General features: G+C 38.6%; 3 protein-coding genes and 3 long non-coding RNA genes across 6 annotated transcripts; 3 read left to right on the forward strand and 3 right to left on the reverse strand.

Annotated features, from left to right (window-relative positions):
* Nucleotides 1-7,129: 7,129 nt before the first annotated feature.
* On the reverse strand, nt 7,130-9,809 carry LOC115633617 (GATA zinc finger domain-containing protein 14-like). Its single transcript, XM_030531054.1, is given in 3 exon segments — nt 7,130-8,036; nt 8,101-9,072; nt 9,357-9,809. Coding segments are annotated over 3 exon segments (1,977 nt in total). The 5' UTR covers nt 9,704-9,809; the 3' UTR covers nt 7,130-7,378.
* A 755-nt stretch (nt 9,810-10,564) lies between these two features.
* Nucleotides 10,565-11,087, forward strand: LOC115633623. The gene is made up of 3 exons (XR_003996382.1): nt 10,565-10,590; nt 10,668-10,805; nt 10,857-11,087. It is a non-coding gene; the product is annotated as an uncharacterized LOC115633623 (long non-coding RNA).
* A 129-nt stretch (nt 11,088-11,216) lies between these two features.
* Nucleotides 11,217-13,923, reverse strand: LOC115633616 (GATA zinc finger domain-containing protein 14-like). Its single transcript, XM_030531052.1, is given in 3 exon segments — nt 11,217-12,147; nt 12,212-13,183; nt 13,471-13,923. Coding segments are annotated over 3 exon segments (1,989 nt in total). The 5' UTR covers nt 13,818-13,923; the 3' UTR covers nt 11,217-11,477.
* Nucleotides 13,924-14,678: 755 nt separating this feature from the next.
* On the forward strand, nt 14,679-15,201 carry LOC115633622. The gene is made up of 3 exons (XR_003996381.1): nt 14,679-14,704; nt 14,782-14,919; nt 14,971-15,201. It is a non-coding gene; the product is annotated as an uncharacterized LOC115633622 (long non-coding RNA).
* Nucleotides 15,202-15,330: 129 nt separating this feature from the next.
* On the reverse strand, nt 15,331-18,037 carry LOC115633615 (GATA zinc finger domain-containing protein 14-like). Its single transcript, XM_030531051.1, is given in 3 exon segments — nt 15,331-16,261; nt 16,326-17,297; nt 17,585-18,037. Coding segments are annotated over 3 exon segments (1,989 nt in total). The 5' UTR covers nt 17,932-18,037; the 3' UTR covers nt 15,331-15,591.
* A 755-nt stretch (nt 18,038-18,792) lies between these two features.
* On the forward strand, nt 18,793-19,348 carry LOC115633621. Its single transcript, XR_003996380.1, has 3 exons — nt 18,793-18,818; nt 18,896-19,033; nt 19,085-19,348. It is a non-coding gene; the product is annotated as an uncharacterized LOC115633621 (long non-coding RNA).
* Nucleotides 19,349-19,407: the final 59 nt, after the last annotated feature.

The raw sequence follows: 19,407 nt of genomic DNA on the forward strand, positions 1-19,407 counted from the left end.
GCAGTAAGTGTGAAAGGCATAGGACCGCCTTTTGCACCACCGCTGGAAAAACGCCGACGACAACTGTAAGTGCGGGAGGCAGGCCGCCCCTTGCACCAACGAGGGAGCATCAGCGTGCCACACCGGCGAACGCCCAGCTGATGCGGGAATACACCACATCAAATAGCGACAAGTGCGGGAGGCAAACCACCACCAGCGACAACGAGGGAGCATCAGCGTGCCACACCGGCGACGTCCAGCTGCTGCGGACGCCACAAGACGACAATCCCAAAAAGGGACACCAGAGGAAAATTTAATGATTAAGCAAAGATAAAAACTTATAATGCAAAATTTGTAATGCATATTTAAGTTAAAATATATATATGTAAGAAAAATTGTAAAAAAATAGCCAATAAGAAAATTGTAAAATAATTAATAAGGAAAATTGTAAAATTGAGCGGAACCTTTTCTGCCCGATTAGAAGTACAGCCCGTAAAGCTGTACGAACAAATAGGCAGGAAAATTGTCAATCTTTTAATAGTATGAATGAGGAGCAATAGTATAAGTAAGATAGATCAGATAGAAATATATAAGCCATATAAAAGTGGCATAGTTACCGATAAAATAAGTAATATACCCAAAATGGGTTTGATAGACACTAAGGTAGTAGATTCCACTGCAGGAATTGTCAATAAGGTGGAATCACAGAAAGTAGATGTAGAAATGATAAATATCCTGTTGGTAGTAATCGTTGTGTTAATGAGTGCGAATTTGTTTTTTAAGCTGTATAAGCTACACAATAAATGCCTAAAAAAAAGAATTCTGAGTAAGGCAAATGACTTAGATAAAATATAAAAAAAATATACAGCGATTACTGCCAGCAGCAAAAAAAATTATTAATAAATAAATATAAATAAAAAAAAGGACATTTTTCACCAATGTAAAATTATAATATCAGGTATGCCCAAGAGTGGAAAGAAATCCACACCTAGGTAGAACCAACCACTATGCACAATGGGTAGATGACCAGGACAATAGATTTAAACAGTAAATAATAATTATGAAATATAGGAATAGAATAGAAGAAACATAAATAAATAAAAATTAATAAATAATAAATAAAACATAAAAATTAAAAGTAAAAAAAAAAGAAAGGGTGTTCAACTTAATTACCTAGGAGTCCAATGAAAAAAAAATCTTGCTGAGCATCAAAATTATCCATAATACATGGACTGGAATGCTATATGCGGGAGAGTGCAAGAGCTGAGAGCTGAATTTGATAAATCATACAAAAGCCTCACTCAAAATAGGCCAATACAGATTGGTACATTGAATAAGCACACCATCAAATTGGTGCATTATTATAACGAGATCCGAGAGATATTCCTAGAAAACAAACCTAGGCTCACGGATCTCCATTGGACTCAGGCTTCAGACGTTGTCAAACGTCTAAGAGAACAGCTGCTCGCTGTTAGAGAAAGACATGGCTTGGATATACACTTGCCAAATGTCATAAGTAGCGTGGCGACATATATAGCTGTGGACGAAGATGAAGTAATGTCTATAAGTCCCAGGTCAAAATCGCCAAATACGGCATATGTCAGCATAATTTCGGAACAAGATTCCAAAAGCGGACTTACTCCCAATAACAGCCCCGCAAGAAGCGAACCGGCTGACAGCCTCAACGCAATAGTAAACAGCCCGCAGTTGCGAAAAATGTCGCAGACACAGATACAATTCTTAAAAACGGCGTCATCTCTGATACCGGAGTTTGATGGCAAAGCCGAAAATTTGAGAAGCTTCTTGGACGCGTTGCAGTTGGTGGACTCAATTAAAGAGACACACGAGTCAACGGCAGTCCAATTAATAAAAACAAAGCTCAAAGGCAACGCACGCAATTTAATTAGCACTGAGAACTCAATTGCTGAAATTGTTTGCAAACTTTCTGCCACTGTAAAAGGTGACTCAGTTGAGGTTATTACAGCCAAACTGATGAACCTTCAACAGAAGAGCAAGACGGCTAATCAGTATACCCAAGAGGTAGAAAAACTGACAAAGTCTCTAGAGAGTGCATACATAAACGATGGACTTTCATTGGAGATAGCCGCTAATACAGTACGCAACATGCTGTAAAATCAATGATGAAGAATTGTAACATTGACAGGGTAAAGCTGGTAATGGAGGCCGGCCAATTCAACAATATGAATGAGGCTGTCTCCAAGTTTGTCAATAGTTGTACCGATGCAACTGGACGAACAGATACAATTTTGTATTATAAAAACCAGCAAATAGACAGACGCTTCAGTAATAATCATAGAGCCAGAGGTAATAATAACCATCGCGTTGGAAATAGCTATCGTGGTGGAAATAACTATCGCGGTGGAAATAACTATCGCGGTGGAAATAACTATCGCGGTGGAGATAACCATCGTGGTGGTAGAAACTACCAGAATGGCTACCAACGAAATAACAGCAATTATAACCAAGTCCGACTGGTGCAAACCACGTCGGAAAACCAGTAAAAACCCTTGGGATAAAGAAAACTGTGGAACAAACGGTTCACGCAATAAACCTTAATTTCAATCTTTATGTTACACTAAAAAATGAAGCAACACATAAGTTGTACACATTGCTGGTTGATACAGGTGCAGATGTGTCTTTAATAAAGGAAGATACGGACTCGTTTGATAACGTCAATTATAATAATATTACTCAATTGTCCGGTATAGGTGAGGGAACAACCAATTCCAAAGGATCGGCAATGATAGAACTCCTATCAACATGCTATGCCATCCCTCATGACTTTCATATAGTAGATTCAGACTTTCCGCTTCCATGTAATGGAATAATAGGTATAGATTTTATGAAGAAATATAATTGTCAAATAGACTTAAATCAGGAGAGTGATTGGCTCATACTGAGACCTAATAATATTGATCACTCAATAAAAATCCCAATACATCATACACTTCAAAATAGTTACACAATTTTGCCAGCAAGATCCGAAGTCGTCCGAAAAATTTCCATAAATACTACAAGCAAGTATATATTCATACCAAATCAAGAAATTCAAAACGGAGTATACATTGGGAACTCCATTGCAGACTCTAAAAATATTTTTGTCCGAATTTTGAATACCACAGATAAAAATGCAATCATTCAGTTAAACGAAGTAAATTTTGAACCATTGAGTGATTATGAAATAATAGAAACAAATATGAACAGCAGTCACATTGAGGTCTTGGACAAACTAAGTAAAAATTTCCCACCACAGTTCGAACACGCTCTTACGGAGATATGCACCAAGTACATTGACGTATTCGGAATAGAAACCGAATCGATATCAACCAATAATTTCTACAAACAAAAGATAAGAATGAAAGATGATGAACCAGTTTATATTAAGAACTATAGAATTCCACATAGCCAAAAAGAAGAGGTAGACAAGCAAGTCGAGAAGCTAATAAAAGACAAAATAGTAGAACCGTCAGTCTCAGAATATAATAGCCCATTATTGATAGTTCCAAAAAAGTCATTGCCGGGTTCTGATAGTAAAAGATGGCGTTTGGTGATTGACTATCGCCAGATCAATAAAAAAATCTTATCCGACAAGTTTCCGTTGCCCAGAATTGATGATATTCTCGATCAATTGGGTAGAGCTAAGTACTTCTCATGTTTGGATCTGATGCCAGGATTTCATCAGATAGAGCTTGAGGAAAGCTCCAGAAACATAACGTCTTTTTCCACGAGCAATGGCTCTTATCGCTTCACGCGATTACCATATGGTTTAAAAATAGCACCAAATTCATTTCAAAGAATGATGACAATCGCATTTTCGGGTATAGAACCTACTCAGGCATTCTTATATATGGATGACCTGATTGTCATCGGGTGTTCAGAAAAACATATGATTAAGAATCTTACAAGCGTTTTGATTTGTGTAGAAAACACAACCTTAAATTGCACCCCGAAAAGTGCTCATTCTTCAGGCACGAGGTAACCTTTTTGGGCCATAAGTGTACTGATAAGGGTATTTTGCCAGACAGCAAGAAATATGATGTCATAGAAAGGTACCCAGTCCCAACGGACGCTGATAGCGCTAGAAGATTCGTTGCATTCTGCAATTATTATAGACGTTTTATAAAAAATTTCGCCGATTATTCGCGGCACATAACAAGATTATGTAGAAAGAATGTTAAGTTTGAGTGGACCGGTGAATGTCAAAAAGCATTCGAATATTTAAAAGTCCAGTTGATGAAGCCTACGTTGTTGCAGTACCCAGATTTTAGCAAAGAATTTTGCATAACGACGGATGCGAGTAAACAAGCTTGTGGAGCTGTACTGACCCAAAATCATAATGGGACACAACTGCCAGTAGCGTATGCATCAAGATCGTTTACAAAAGGGGAAAGTAACAAAAATACAACGGAGCAAGAACTGGCAGCCATCCATTGGGCAATAAACCATTTTCGACCATATATTTATGGCAGACACTTCACAGTCAAAACCGATCATAGGCCCTTAACTTACTTGTTTTCAATGACGAACCCGAGCTCAAAACTGACGCGCATGAGACTTGACTTAGAGGAGTATGATTTCACAGTTGAATACCTCAAGGGAAAAGACAACCATATAGCAGATGCGTTGTCGAGAATAACTATAACAGACTTAAAAGATATACATAAAGGAAACAAAATACTAAAAGTCACTACAAGAAATCAAAGTAAACAGAAAAATCTCTGCGCAGAGAAAGACAAAGTAGATTTGCATAAGCAAACTAAAAATAAAGCTTCAAAGCCCAACGTATACGAAGTCATTATAAATGACGAGGTACGAAAAGTAGTGACCTTGCGTACGACAGATTCAACATGTTTACTAAAGCATGGAAAAAAAGTCATAGCAAGAATTGATGTTAGCGATATGTACTCCAATGGAATTCTCGACTTAGGTCAGTTCTTCCAAAGGCTTGAAAGGCAAGCCGGTGTGCTTAATATCAGCCGACTCAAAGTGGCACCGAGCGAAAAGATTTTTGAAACAACTTCAATAGAATCTTTTAAAGAAATGGGCAATAAAATATTGAAATCATTAAGAGTAGCGCTACTCAAGCCGGTGACCCAAATAAATAAAGAAAAAGAAAAAGAAGCAATACTGTTTACATTCCATGACGATCCAATACAAGGAGGCCATACGGGTATAGCAAGAACAATGGCAAAAATAAAAAGGCATTATTACTGGAAAAATATAACAAGAGACATTACAAATTATATAAAAAAATGTCGAAAATGTCAAAAGTCGAAATCGACTAAACATACCAGAGCCCCATTGATAATAACAGATACGCCAATAAAGGCTTTCGATAGGGTAATTGTGGATACGATCGGTCCACTACCTAGGTCAGAAAAAGGAAATGAATACGCAGTAACTTTAATCTGCGATTTAACAAAATACCTTGTAGCCATACCAATAGAGAACAAAAGTGCAAAGACAGTAGCCAAGGCTATATTTGAACATTTTATTCTGAAGTACGGTCCAATGAAGACGTTCATTACGGACATGGGAACAGAGTATAAGAATTCAATAATTGAAGATTTATGTAAAAATCTAAATATTAAAAACATAACATCTACTGCACATCATCACCAGACTGTAGGAACCGTGGAGCGAAGCCACAGAACATTTAATGAGTTCATCAGGTCATACATCTCAGTTGACAAATCAGATTGGGATGTGTGGTTACAGTACTTCGTATATTCTTTTAATACTACACCCTCAATGGCACATGATTACTGTCCATATGAGCTAGTTTTTGGTAGAACCTCAAATTTACCAGAGTATTTCAATAGCATAGATAGAATAGAACCACTTTACAATATAGAAGATTATGCTAAGGAATCTAAGTTTAGGATAGAACAAGCTTTGAAAAGAGCAAGATTAATGCTAGAGTCAAATAAACATAAACAGAAAATTAGTTATGACAAGAATAGTTTAGATCTGAAGTTAAAAATAGGAGACCAGGTTCTATTGAAAAATGAAACAGGTCACAAGCTAGATTTTAAATATACAGGACCATATAAGGTAGAAAAAGTAGAAGAAAATAATAACATAATAATATCAAATAATAAAGACAAAAAACAAACAGTACATAAGGATAGGTTAAAGATTTTTAATTCGTAACTTGAAGTATGGCCATACACAAGCATAAATACATATATATAAATATCAATAAATACAAAAAAAAAAATATACATCAATTTTCTATGACTCCATCGAAAAAAAAAATAATAATAGAAAAAAAATATATATATATATACATATACATATAAAAAAAAAAAAAATAAAATAAAATAAAAATAAGATAAAAAAAAAAAAAACAAAATATATACATACAAATAAGTATATACATACATATATCAATTTTCCCTTTAAAAACATTATTAAACAAACAAAACAAATAGATTAATAAGAAACGAATCATAAAGATATAAACATATTTCATAACTAGATATACATGAAATTAATAGATAAATAATTTAGAAAATAACTTCATAATATTACGTTATTTTTCAAAAGGAGGGAGATGTAGTGTGCATACATAAGGAGTACACACTGTACGCAGTGCACTCTTAAGAACATACACTGTAACACTTTATTGCAGTGAATAAATTAATTCAAAAAGCCAAGCATAATTCGGACGCGATGTAATATGATCGCACATGCATTGGGCGACATAAGTGCAGCGTCAGTGCAACTAGTGTCAGCCACCTCAAGTGCACATAACATTCTCCCTCGCGCTCTCGCTGCCAACAGCGCTGAGTACAAATACATAAGTAAAATACATAATGCGGCCGCTCCGCTGCCGGCGTCTCTGGCAGCGCAGCTACGAGGCCTTAGCTAAGTTCATTTTAAGTAAAATGTAAGAAATCAGTATAAGTTCAAGTTTTAAGATTGAGTGTCATAAAAGTTAATAAATAATTAATAAAAACTCATAATAAAAAGTACGTATGTTATTACAGAGCACAATACGGGCCAAATAGACATTAACTTTACAATGTAAAACAATAATTACAAATTAAAAGCTGCTTTAAAATGAAAAATAATAAAAAACACACAGCTCAAGAAAAACACGTCTGTCATGTATATATTTACAGCATAAGCTTCACATATAATCTATTTGTCAATATATTATCTTATTTAGTATACAAAATGTTCTTATTATAATCATTCCATTTGGGAGAGTATTTTGTTTATTATTTTTGCGACGACGTGTCCTTTTGCCGCGGGGACGCCGTTGACCTGGAGCCTTTTCTCATTTCTGCGCGTACAAATAGTTCATGTGTTTTGTGGTTTGTTGGGCATTCCGAACTATCTCGGTCTCATCCTTGGTGCTTCCCTGGGCCTGTCAGTTCTCAGCATTCGGTTGGTGATGCTGACGATATGATGCATTCGACTTTCCATCATCCATTTGTGATTTTGGTGATGAACTGCAACTATTTGACTCGTGCCCACTGGAGTTGTAGGCACAGTTCTTATCCTGATAAGAATTGTTTATGGACGTATTTTAGCGACGCCACGTCTCGCTGTGAATCCTCTGATTGTCTTTATTTTGGTGCCCATGAGGTGAGTGATGTTGCTATTGCTGCTGCTTTTGGAACCGTGGTGGGTTATCGTACGTATTACGATTGTGAAACCGCCCTCCGCGCTTGTAATTGCCAGGCTCATAATTGCTAATATATGGGCGTTCGCTGCGATCATCCCGTTGGTCCCAATTGGAGTTCACAATGCTGCTGTAATTGTTGCTGCCAAGATTCCTCTCATAACGTTCCTGGGAATGCTTACGACGATCGTGTGTGGTATATAGACGTAAATTACCGCCATCGCTACGCACGATGTGGTGGTCGTCATCGAAGCTTGCGCTATAGCGACGTTGTTGGTTGCGCGAACGTCCGTTTTGATTATCACCATCGATGGGGCGATTAAAACGAGTCTTGCGCCAGCTAGGGGAAGGCTTAGTCTCACTGTTTCCCACAGACGCGTATTGATCGAGTCCTTCGGAGCGGCTAATAATTTGAACAATAAAAATGTTATTTTTAAGAGAATGGTTTCCACAATCGCAACACTTACTCTTCATTGGCCACCTGAGGGTGTTTCAAAGGACGCGGTGATGTGCGCGGCTGATATGGTCGTCGGCTTTGGCGATTCACGCCTCCTTCGTTATTTGAATTTCTGTTGCTTTCTCGTGCTTGTTCGTGCTCGACTTGACTGTAAAGATCACCACTACCAATATCCGCCTCGCCAAAACCAATATCGCAGAGCGAATCTTCACAGACTTGCTCGATCCATTTCTTCATCGTAGGCTGCAACTCAAAAGAATCGTGGGTGGACTCATTTGTTTGGCTGGCATTATCAGTGTTACTTCTCCCATGTCCTTCTATATACGCACTTTGAGACTCTTGTTGCTGCTGGTACTGAGTCTGCGGCTGCACAGCTACACTATTGTTATTAATACCATCGTCTTCCGCACTCTCAGCAACCAGGTAGTCTGAGTACATTGCCTCCAACTCGAAGCCAATGTGCTTAAAATGGCTGTAGAACAAATCCAACACCATAAGCAGCATAGCTTTTACTTTAGGCGTTAGCACCGGCTGCATTATCAGGTGGCGTCTAATATGGTACAGTAGTTGGTCAATTTCTACCTTATGGCGCGAGCGCATTATCTCGCCATTAAGCGTAATCTGTGATAAAATCAAACGCGCCAATCGAGTATTTATTACCAATGAGGTGTCATTGATCTCCCTTGTAAGTAGATTGAGCAGCGATTCACCCAAAATTGTAATAGGTGCATTGTTGGCCAAACGAACGCGATGATAGTATTCGCCTAAAAGTGTTATGGAGTTGTACAGACGATTCTTGTCATGCTCTCGGTATGCGTCTGCATTGATGAAATTTGTCTCCAGGATCTTTAGCATAGCACTTCGGACCTTTGTCTCTTTCGTAGTCAACGCATCGAAGTTCCGGGATGAAAAAAGTAGAGCAAATTTCAGAGCAGTGTCTCCATCGCCTAATGCCTTATCGTTTATATACTCCATGGACTCACTGCAATATAAAATAAGAAAATTATTTATATACTATTTTTTTGAGGCATATAATATATAAGGAAACAAAACTAATATTGCTCACAATGAGATATGTATTTTTGAAAAAATGGTCTATACGGTATTTAAGAAAGTTGTAAATTGTGGTAACAGAAACATGCTTAGCTCTGTGTGCACCAATGTTTACATGCATGTATTAGTAAATGTATGTATGTATATATTATTATTATTATATATTATTTATATATCTTTTTATATATTAATCATCAATGGACTTATACAAACCACAGCATCGATTCGTCGCGAATAATGTTGTAGAAATCCGTTTCTATGGCCTTTATCTTCCTGTTCAACAATATACCATCATCCTCCAGATCAAGGCCCTTCATCATGGCAATGATGTGGTCATAGACACAACCACCTGTTGGTATCATATAGTTGACAGGACCTGTTCCTACTCCCGCGTTCAGCATATTACAGGACATAACGTCGCGCAAAGTCTGCACCTCGCTGCCAGCACTGCCAATTCCATTGCTGTTCGTACTAGCGTTGTTTAAATTATTGTAAGATATTGTGTACTTGGTGCCGTTGCTGCTGCTGCTACTGTTGTGATTGCTAACTATATTAGCCATTTCTTGATCGGAATTGTTGCTGTTTGTGTGCGTTGTGTTTGTGAAGTTCCGTTTGTTTGCGTTCTCCACCAATGCCTGCTTATCCGTTCTATGCTACTGCCTCTGGCCGTATGAATAATACACGTAAATGTTCCTTTTTTTTAAATAGGTGATGAATAGAGTTAAAATGCACAGATCTATGAGTACTTAATTAAAATATTTTTTTTGTATAAAATAATACCGTGTGTTGGAGTGCGAACAGTTCGCGGGTGAACTAGTTCATTCACGAGCAGTTCGCAGCCATCAATAAGTGATGACACTCGCAACTATAACTTTTTTATGACAGTTTTATATTTTTATAATCTGTACATGAAATGTACAAGAGTACAATTCTAGGTTTGCGGGAGCTGAAAAATGTAACAGACAGATGGAGGCATGGCAGATCTCACAAAGTATATATATTCTTTATCAGCGTGACAAGACGAGTCGATCTATATCTGTCCGTCTGTCCGTGTGTCCTGGATCTCAGAGACAATAAGAGCTAGAGAGACCAACTTTTGCACACAGATACCTTATGTGTGTACCCCCCACTTTCCCCCTATGGGGGGTTTTCCCGATTTTCCATTCGTATAACTAATTTTAGTCTCAGATGCTTTATGTGAATTCGCAGAAAATGTGTATTTTGGAAATTCCCTCCCTCCGCGGTACCTCTAGAAATTGAGGCTCTAACCTACGTTTGGGCAGAGACACAAACTTATATTGACTATCGAACTCAGTTGAAAGTTGCTTAGTTAACTTTTGCAATTTTAAAAATTTATTTCCCACGTTATTATACATACGTGAGAAATTAAATTGGATGTCAATGCGTACAGGGCAGGACCACCTCAAGCCACCACAGTCTTTTTTAGGTGAGTAAACTTTGTCGAAGTCACGCCCACTTAATCCTGCACATTTAATATGAATAAAATTCTCGTACAACCAACAGCTAACAAACCGAAGTTGATCAAAATCAATTGAACCTTTAATTGTGCAAGACTTGTTTCAGCAAAACATTGTGGGCAGAATAAATATAAGGATGAATGACCTAAATAACGTAGTTAGCGCAAAGCTTAAGAAGAATGATGTAAGCTAAAATTGAGCAAAGAAAATGAGCGGTACTAAGATGAGCTTTTAGGTACTGCGACAAACAGCAAACACAAACAACAAAAGAAGGCTGAGTGAGAGCAAAGTGCACAATGAGAGGACTACCGCGAACACTCACACAAACCTTATGCACGCAAAGGGAGCTGCTTAAAAGCAAAATGCTAAATAATTGCAAAAACAAAAATAAAGTGAATTGACGCCGAAACTATAAAATTATGCACAACCAATAAACTGAGCACAATACGGGCCAAATAGACATTAACTTTACAATGTAAAACAATAATTACAAATCAAAAGCTGCTTTAAAATGAAAAATAATAAAAAACACACAGCTCAAGAAAAACACGTCTGTCATGTATATATTTATGTATGTAAAAGTTGAATTCATGAGTAAGGGACAGCATAAGCTTCACATATAATCTATTTGTCAATATATTATCTTATTTAGTATACAAAATGTTCTTATTATAATCATTCCATTTGGGAGAGTATTTTGTTTATTATTCTTGCGACGACGTGTCCTTTTGCCGCGGGGACGCCGTTGACCTGGAGCCTTTTCTCATTTCTGCGCGTACAAATAGTTCATGTGTTTTGTGGTTTGTTGGGCATTCCGAACTATCTCGGTCTCATCCTTGGTGCTTCCCTGGGCCTGTCAGTTCTCAGCATTCGGTTGGTGATGCTGACGATATGATGCATTCGACTTTCCATCGTCCATTTGTGATTTTGGTGATGAACTGCAACTATTTGACTCGTGCCCACTGGAGTTGTAGGCACAGTTCTTATCCTGATAAGAATTGTTTATGGACGTATTTTAGCGACGCCACGTCTCGCTGTGAATCCTCTGATTGTCTTTATTTTGGTGCCCATGAGGTGAGTGATGTTGCTATTGCTGCTGCTTTTGGAACCGTGGTGGGTTATCGTACGTATTACGATTGTGAAAGCGCCCTCCGCGCTTGTAATTGCCAGGCTCATAATTGCTAATATATGGGCGTTCGCTGCGATCATCCCGTTGGTCCCAATTGGAGTTCACAATGCTGCTGTAATTGTTGCTGCCAAGATTCCTCTCATAACGTTCCTGGGAATGCTTACGACGATCGTGTATGGTATATAGACGTAAATTACCGCCATCGCTACGCACGATGTGGTGGTCGTCATCGAAGCTTGCGCTATAGCGACGTTGTTGGTTGCGCGAACGTCCGTTTTGATTATCACCATCGATGGGGCGATTAAAACGAGTCTTGCGCCAGCTAGGGGAAGGCTTAGTCTCATCACGATCTTCACTGTTTCCCACAGACGCGTATTGATCGAGTCCTTCGGAGCGGCTAATAATTTGAACAATAAAAATGTTATTTTTAAGAGAATGGTTTCCACAATCGCAACACTTACTCTTCATTGGCCACCTGAGGGTGTTTCAAAGGACGCGGTGATGTGCGCGGCTGATATGGTCGTCGGCTTTGGCGATTCACGCCTCCTTCGTTATTTGAATTTCTGTTGCTTTCTCGTGCTTGTTCGTGCTCGACTTGACTGTAAAGATCACCACTACCAATATCCGCCTCGCCAAAACCAATATCGCAGAGCGAATCTTCACAGACTTGCTCGATCCATTTCTTCATCGTAGGCTGCAACTCAAAAGAATCGTGGGTGGACTCATTTGTTTGGCTGGCATTATCAGTGTTACTTCTCCCATGTCCTTCTATATACGCACTTTGAGACTCTTGTTGCTGCTGGTACTGAGTCTGCGGCTGCACAGCTACACTATTGTTATTAATACCATCGTCTTCCGCACTCTCAGCAACCAGGTAGTCTGAGTACATTGCCTCCAACTCGAAGCCAATGTGCTTAAAATGGCTGTAGAACAAATCCAACACCATAAGCAGCATAGCTTTTACTTTAGGCGTTAGCACCGGCTGCATTATCAGGTGGCGTCTAATATGGTACAGTAGTTGGTCAATTTCTACCTTATGGCGCGAGCGCATTATCTCGCCATTAAGCGTAATCTGTGATAAAATCAAACGCGCCAATCGAGTATTTATTACCAATGAGGTGTCATTGATCTCCCTTGTAAGTAGATTGAGCAGCGATTCACCCAAAATTGTAATAGGTGCATTGTTGGCCAAACGAACGCGATGATAGTATTCGCCTAAAAGTGTTATGGAGTTGTACAGACGATTCTTGTCATGCTCTCGGTATGCGTCTGCATTGATGAAATTTGTCTCCAGGATCTTTAGCATAGCACTTCGGACCTTTGTCTCTTTCGTAGTCAACGCATCGAAGTTCCGGGATGAAAAAAGTAGAGCAAATTTCAGAGCAGTGTCTCCATCGCCTAATGCCTTATCGTTTATATACTCCATGGACTCACTGCAATATAAAATAAGAAAATTATTTATATACTATTTTTTTGAGGCATATAATATATAAGGAAACAAAACTAATATTGCTCACAATGAGATATGTATTTTTGAAAAAATGGTCTATACGGTATTTAAGAAAGTTGTAAATTGTGGTAACAGAAACATGCTTAGCTCTGTGTGCACCAATGTTTACATGCATGTATTAGTAAATGTATGTATGTATATATTATTATTATTATTATATATTATTTATATATCTTTTTATATATTAATCATCAATGGACTTATACAAACCACAGCATCGATTCGTCGCGAATAATGTTGTAGAAATCCGTTTCTATGGCCTTTATCTTCCTGTTCAACAATATACCATCATCCTCCAGATCAAGGCCCTTCATCATGGCAATGATGTGGTCATAGACACAACCACCTGTTGGTATCATATAGTTGACAGGACCTGTTCCTACTCCCGCGTTCAGCATATTACAGGACATAACGTCGCGCAAAGTCTGCACCTCGCTGCCAGCACTGCCAATTCCATTGCTGTTCGTACTAGCGTTGTTTAAATTATTGTAAGATATTGTGTACTTGGTGCCGTTGCTGCTGCTGCTACTGTTGTGATTGCTAACTATATTAGCCATTTCTTGATCGGAATTGTTGCTGTTTGTGTGCGTTGTGTTTGTGAAGTTCCGTTTGTTTGCGTTCTCCACCAATGCCTGCTTATCCGTTCTATGCTACTGCCTCTGGCCGTATGAATAATACACGTAAATGTTCCTTTTTTTTAAATAGGTGATGAATAGAGTTAAAATGCACAGATCTATGAGTACTTAATTAAAATATTTTTTTTGTATAAAATAATACCGTGTGTTGGAGTGCGAACAGTTCGCGGGTGAACTAGTTCATTCACGAGCAGTTCGCAGCCATCAATAAGTGATGACACTCGCAACTATAACTTTTTTATGACAGTTTTATATTTTTATAATCTGTACATGAAATGTACAAGAGTACAATTCTAGGTTTGCGGGAGCTGAAAAATGTAACAGACAGATGGAGGCATGGCAGATCTCACAAAGTATATATATTCTTTATCAGCGTGACAAGACGAGTCGATCTATATCTGTCCGTCTGTCCGTGTGTCCTGGATCTCAGAGACAATAAGAGCTAGAGAGACCAACTTTTGCACACAGATACCTTATGTGTGTACCCCCCACTTTCCCCCTATGGGGGGTTTTCCCGATTTTCCATTCGTATAACTAATTTTAGTCTCAGATGCTTTATGTGAATTCGCAGAAAATGTGTATTTTGGAAATTCCCTCCCTCCGCGGTACCTCTAGAAATTGAGGCTCTAACCTACGTTTGGGCAGAGACACAAACTTATATTGACTATCGAACTCAGTTGAAAGTTGCTTAGTTAACTTTTGCAATTTTAAAAATTTATTTCCCACGTTATTATACATACGTGAGAAATTAAATTGGATGTCAATGCGTACAGGGCAGGACCACCTCAAGCCACCACAGTCTTTTTTAGGTGAGTAAACTTTGTCGAAGTCACGCCCACTTAATCCTGCACATTTAATATGAATAAAATTCTCGTACAACCAACAGCTAACAAACCGAAGTTGATCAAAATCAATTGAACCTTTAATTGTGCAAGACTTGTTTCAGCAAAACATTGTGGGCAGAATAAATATAAGGATGAATGACCTAAATAACGTAGTTAGCGCAAAGCTTAAGAAGAATGATGTAAGCTAAAATTGAGCAAAGAAAATGAGCGGTACTAAGATGAGCTTTTAGGTACTGCGACAAACAGCAAACACAAACAACAAAAGAAGGCTGAGTGAGAGCAAAGTGCACAATGAGAGGACTACCGCGAACACTCACACAAACCTTATGCACGCAAAGGGAGCTGCTTAAAAGCAAAATGCTAAATAATTGCAAAAACAAAAATAAAGTGAATTGACGCCGAAACTATAAAATTATGCACAACCAATAAACTGAGCACAATACGGGCCAAATAGACATTAACTTTACAATGTAAAACAATAATTACAAATCAAAAGCTGCTTTAAAATGAAAAATAATAAAAAACACACAGCTCAAGAAAAACACGTCTGTCATGTATATATTTATGTATGTAAAAGTTGAATTCATGAGTAAGGGACAGCATAAGCTTCACATATAATCTATTTGTCAATATATTATCTTATTTAGTATACAAAATGTTCTTATTATAATCATTCCATTTGGGAGAGTATTTTGTTTATTATTTTTGCGACGACGTGTCCTTTTGCCGCGGGGACGCCGTTGACCTGGAGCCTTTTCTCATTTCTGCGCGTACAAATAGTTCATGTGTTTTGTGGTTTGTTGGGCATTCCGAACTATCTCGGTCTCATCCTTGGTGCTTCCCTGGGCCTGTCAGTTCTCAGCATTCGGTTGGTGATGCTGACGATATGATGCATTCGACTTTCCATCGTCCATTTGTGATTTTGGTGATGAACTGCAACTATTTGACTCGTGCCCACTGGAGTTGTAGGCACAGTTCTTATCCTGATAAGAATTGTTTATGGACGTATTTTAGCGACGCCACGTCTCGCTGTGAATCCTCTGATTGTCTTTATTTTGGTGCCCATGAGGTGAGTGATGTTGCTATTGCTGCTGCTTTTGGAACCGTGGTGGGTTATCGTACGTATTACGATTGTGAAAGCGCCCTCCGCGCTTGTAATTGCCAGGCTCATAATTGCTAATATATGGGCGTTCGCTGCGATCATCCCGTTGGTCCCAATTGGAGTTCACAATGCTGCTGTAATTGTTGCTGCCAAGATTCCTCTCATAACGTTCCTGGGAATGCTTACGACGATCGTGTGTGGTATATAGACGTAAATTACCGCCATCGCTACGCACGATGTGGTGGTCGTCATCGAAGCTTGCGCTATAGCGACGTTGTTGGTTGCGCGAACGTCCGTTTTGATTATCACCATCGATGGGGCGATTAAAACGAGTCTTGCGCCAGCTAGGGGAAGGCTTAGTCTCATCACGATCTTCACTGTTTCCCACAGACGCGTATTGATCGAGTCCTTCGGAGCGGCTAATAATTTGAACAATAAAAATGTTATTTTTAAGAGAATGGTTTCCACAATCGCAACACTTACTCTTCATTGGCCACCTGAGGGTGTTTCAAAGGACGCGGTGATGTGCGCGGCTGATATGGTCGTCGGCTTTGGCGATTCACGCCTCCTTCGTTATTTGAATTTCTGTTGCTTTCTCGTGCTTGTTCGTGCTCGACTTGACTGTAAAGATCACCACTACCAATATCCGCCTCGCCAAAACCAATATCGCAGAGCGAATCTTCACAGACTTGCTCGATCCATTTCTTCATCGTAGGCTGCAACTCAAAAGAATCGTGGGTGGACTCATTTGTTTGGCTGGCATTATCAGTGTTACTTCTCCCATGTCCTTCTATATACGCACTTTGAGACTCTTGTTGCTGCTGGTACTGAGTCTGCGGCTGCACAGCTACACTATTGTTATTAATACCATCGTCTTCCGCACTCTCAGCAACCAGGTAGTCTGAGTACATTGCCTCCAACTCGAAGCCAATGTGCTTAAAATGGCTGTAGAACAAATCCAACACCATAAGCAGCATAGCTTTTACTTTAGGCGTTAGCACCGGCTGCATTATCAGGTGGCGTCTAATATGGTACAGTAGTTGGTCAATTTCTACCTTATGGCGCGAGCGCATTATCTCGCCATTAAGCGTAATCTGTGATAAAATCAAACGCGCCAATCGAGTATTTATTACCAATGAGGTGTCATTGATCTCCCTTGTAAGTAGATTGAGCAGCGATTCACCCAAAATTGTAATAGGTGCATTGTTGGCCAAACGAACGCGATGATAGTATTCGCCTAAAAGTGTTATGGAGTTGTACAGACGATTCTTGTCATGCTCTCGGTATGCGTCTGCATTGATGAAATTTGTCTCCAGGATCTTTAGCATAGCACTTCGGACCTTTGTCTCTTTCGTAGTCAACGCATCGAAGTTCCGGGATGAAAAAAGTAGAGCAAATTTCAGAGCAGTGTCTCCATCGCCTAATGCCTTATCGTTTATATACTCCATGGACTCACTGCAATATAAAATAAGAAAATTATTAATATACTATTTTTTTGAGGCATATAATATATAAGGAAACAAAACTAATATTGCTCACAATGAGATATGTATTTTTGAAAAAATGGTCTATACGGTATTTAAGAAAGTTGTAAATTGTGGTAACAGAAACATGCTTAGCTCTGTGTGCACCAATGTTTACATGCATGTATTAGTAAATGTATGTATGTATATATTATTATTATTATTATATATTATTTATATATCTTTTTATATATTAATCATCAATGGACTTATACAAACCACAGCATCGATTCGTCGCGAATAATGTTGTAGAAATCCGTTTCTATGGCCTTTATCTTCCTGTTCAACAATATACCATCATCCTCCAGATCAAGGCCCTTCATCATGGCAATGATGTGGTCATAGACACAACCACCTGTTGGTATCATATAGTTGACAGGACCTGTTCCTACTCCCGCGTTCAGCATATTACAGGACATAACGTCGCGCAAAGTCTGCACCTCGCTGCCAGCACTGCCAATTCCATTGCTGTTCGTACTAGCGTTGTTTAAATTATTGTAAGATATTGTGTACTTGGTGCCGTTGCTGCTGCTGCTACTGTTGTGATTGCTAACTATATTAGCCATTTCTTGATCGGAATTGTTGCTGTTTGTGTGCGTTGTGTTTGTGAAGTTCCGTTTGTTTGCGTTCTCCACCAATGCCTGCTTATCCGTTCTATGCTACTGCCTCTGGCCGTATGAATAATACACGTAAATGTTCCTTTTTTTTAAATAGGTGATGAATAGAGTTAAAATGCACAGATCTATGAGTACTTAATTAAAATATTTTTTTTGTATAAAATAATACCGTGTGTTGGAGTGCGAACAGTTCGCGGGTGAACTAGTTCATTCACGAGCAGTTCGCAGCCATCAATAAGTGATGACACTCGCAACTATAACTTTTTTATGACAGTTTTATATTTTTATAATCTGTACATGAAATGTACAAGAGTACAATTCTAGGTTTGCGGGAGCTGAAAAATGTAACAGACAGATGGAGGCATGGCAGATCTCACAAAGTATATATATACTTTATCAGCGTGACAAGACGAGTCGATCTATATCTGTCCGTCTGTCCGTGTGTCCTGGATCTCAGAGACAATAAGAGCTAGAGAGACCAACTTTTGCACACAGATACCTTATGTGTGTACCCCCCACTTTCCCCCTATGGGGGGTTTTCCCGATTTTCCATTCGTATAACTAATTTTAGTCTCAGATGCTTTATGTGAATTCGCAGAAAATGTGTATTTTGGAAATTCCCTCCCCCCGCGGTACCTCTAGAAATTGAGGCTCTAACCTACGTTTGGGCAGAGACACAAACTTATATTGACTATCGAACTCAGTTGAAAGTTGCTTAGTTAACTTTTGCAATTTTAAAAATTTATTTCCCACGTTATTATACATACGTGAGAAATTAAATTGGATGTCAATGCGTACAGGGCAGGACCACCTCAAGCCACCACAGTCTTTTTTAGGTGAGTAAACTTTGTCGAAGTCACGCCCACTTAATCCTGCACATTTAATATGAATAAAATTCTCGTACAACCAACAGCTAACAAACCGAAGTTGATCAAAATCAATTGAACCTTTAATTGTGCAAGACTTGTTTCAGCAAAACATTGTGGGCAGAATAAATATAAGGATGAATGACCTAAATAACGTAGTTAGCGCAAAGCTTAAGAAGAATGATGTAAGCTAAAATTGAGCAAAGAAAATGAGCGGTACTAAGATGAGCTTTTAGGTACTGCGACAAACAGCAAACACAAACAACAAAAGAAGGCTGAGTGAGAGCAAAGTGCACAATGAGAGGACTACCGCGAACACTCACACAAACCTTATGCACGCAAAGGGAGCTGCTTAAAAGCAAAATGCTAAATAATTGCAAAAACAAAAATAAAGTGAATTGACGCCGAAACTATAAAATTATGCACAACCAATAAACTGAGCACAATACGGGCCAAATAGACATTAACTTTACAATGTAAAACAATAATTACAAATTAAAAGCTGCTTTAAAATGAAAAATAATAAAAAACACACAGCTCAAGAAAAACACGTCTGTCA

The sequence above is a fragment of the Scaptodrosophila lebanonensis genome, unplaced genomic scaffold, assembly GCF_003285725.1.
Source record: "Scaptodrosophila lebanonensis strain 11010-0011.00,11010-0021.00 unplaced genomic scaffold, SlebRS2 tig00001502-arrow-arrow-pilon, whole genome shotgun sequence".
Taxonomy (NCBI): Eukaryota; Metazoa; Arthropoda; class Insecta; order Diptera; family Drosophilidae; genus Scaptodrosophila; species Scaptodrosophila lebanonensis.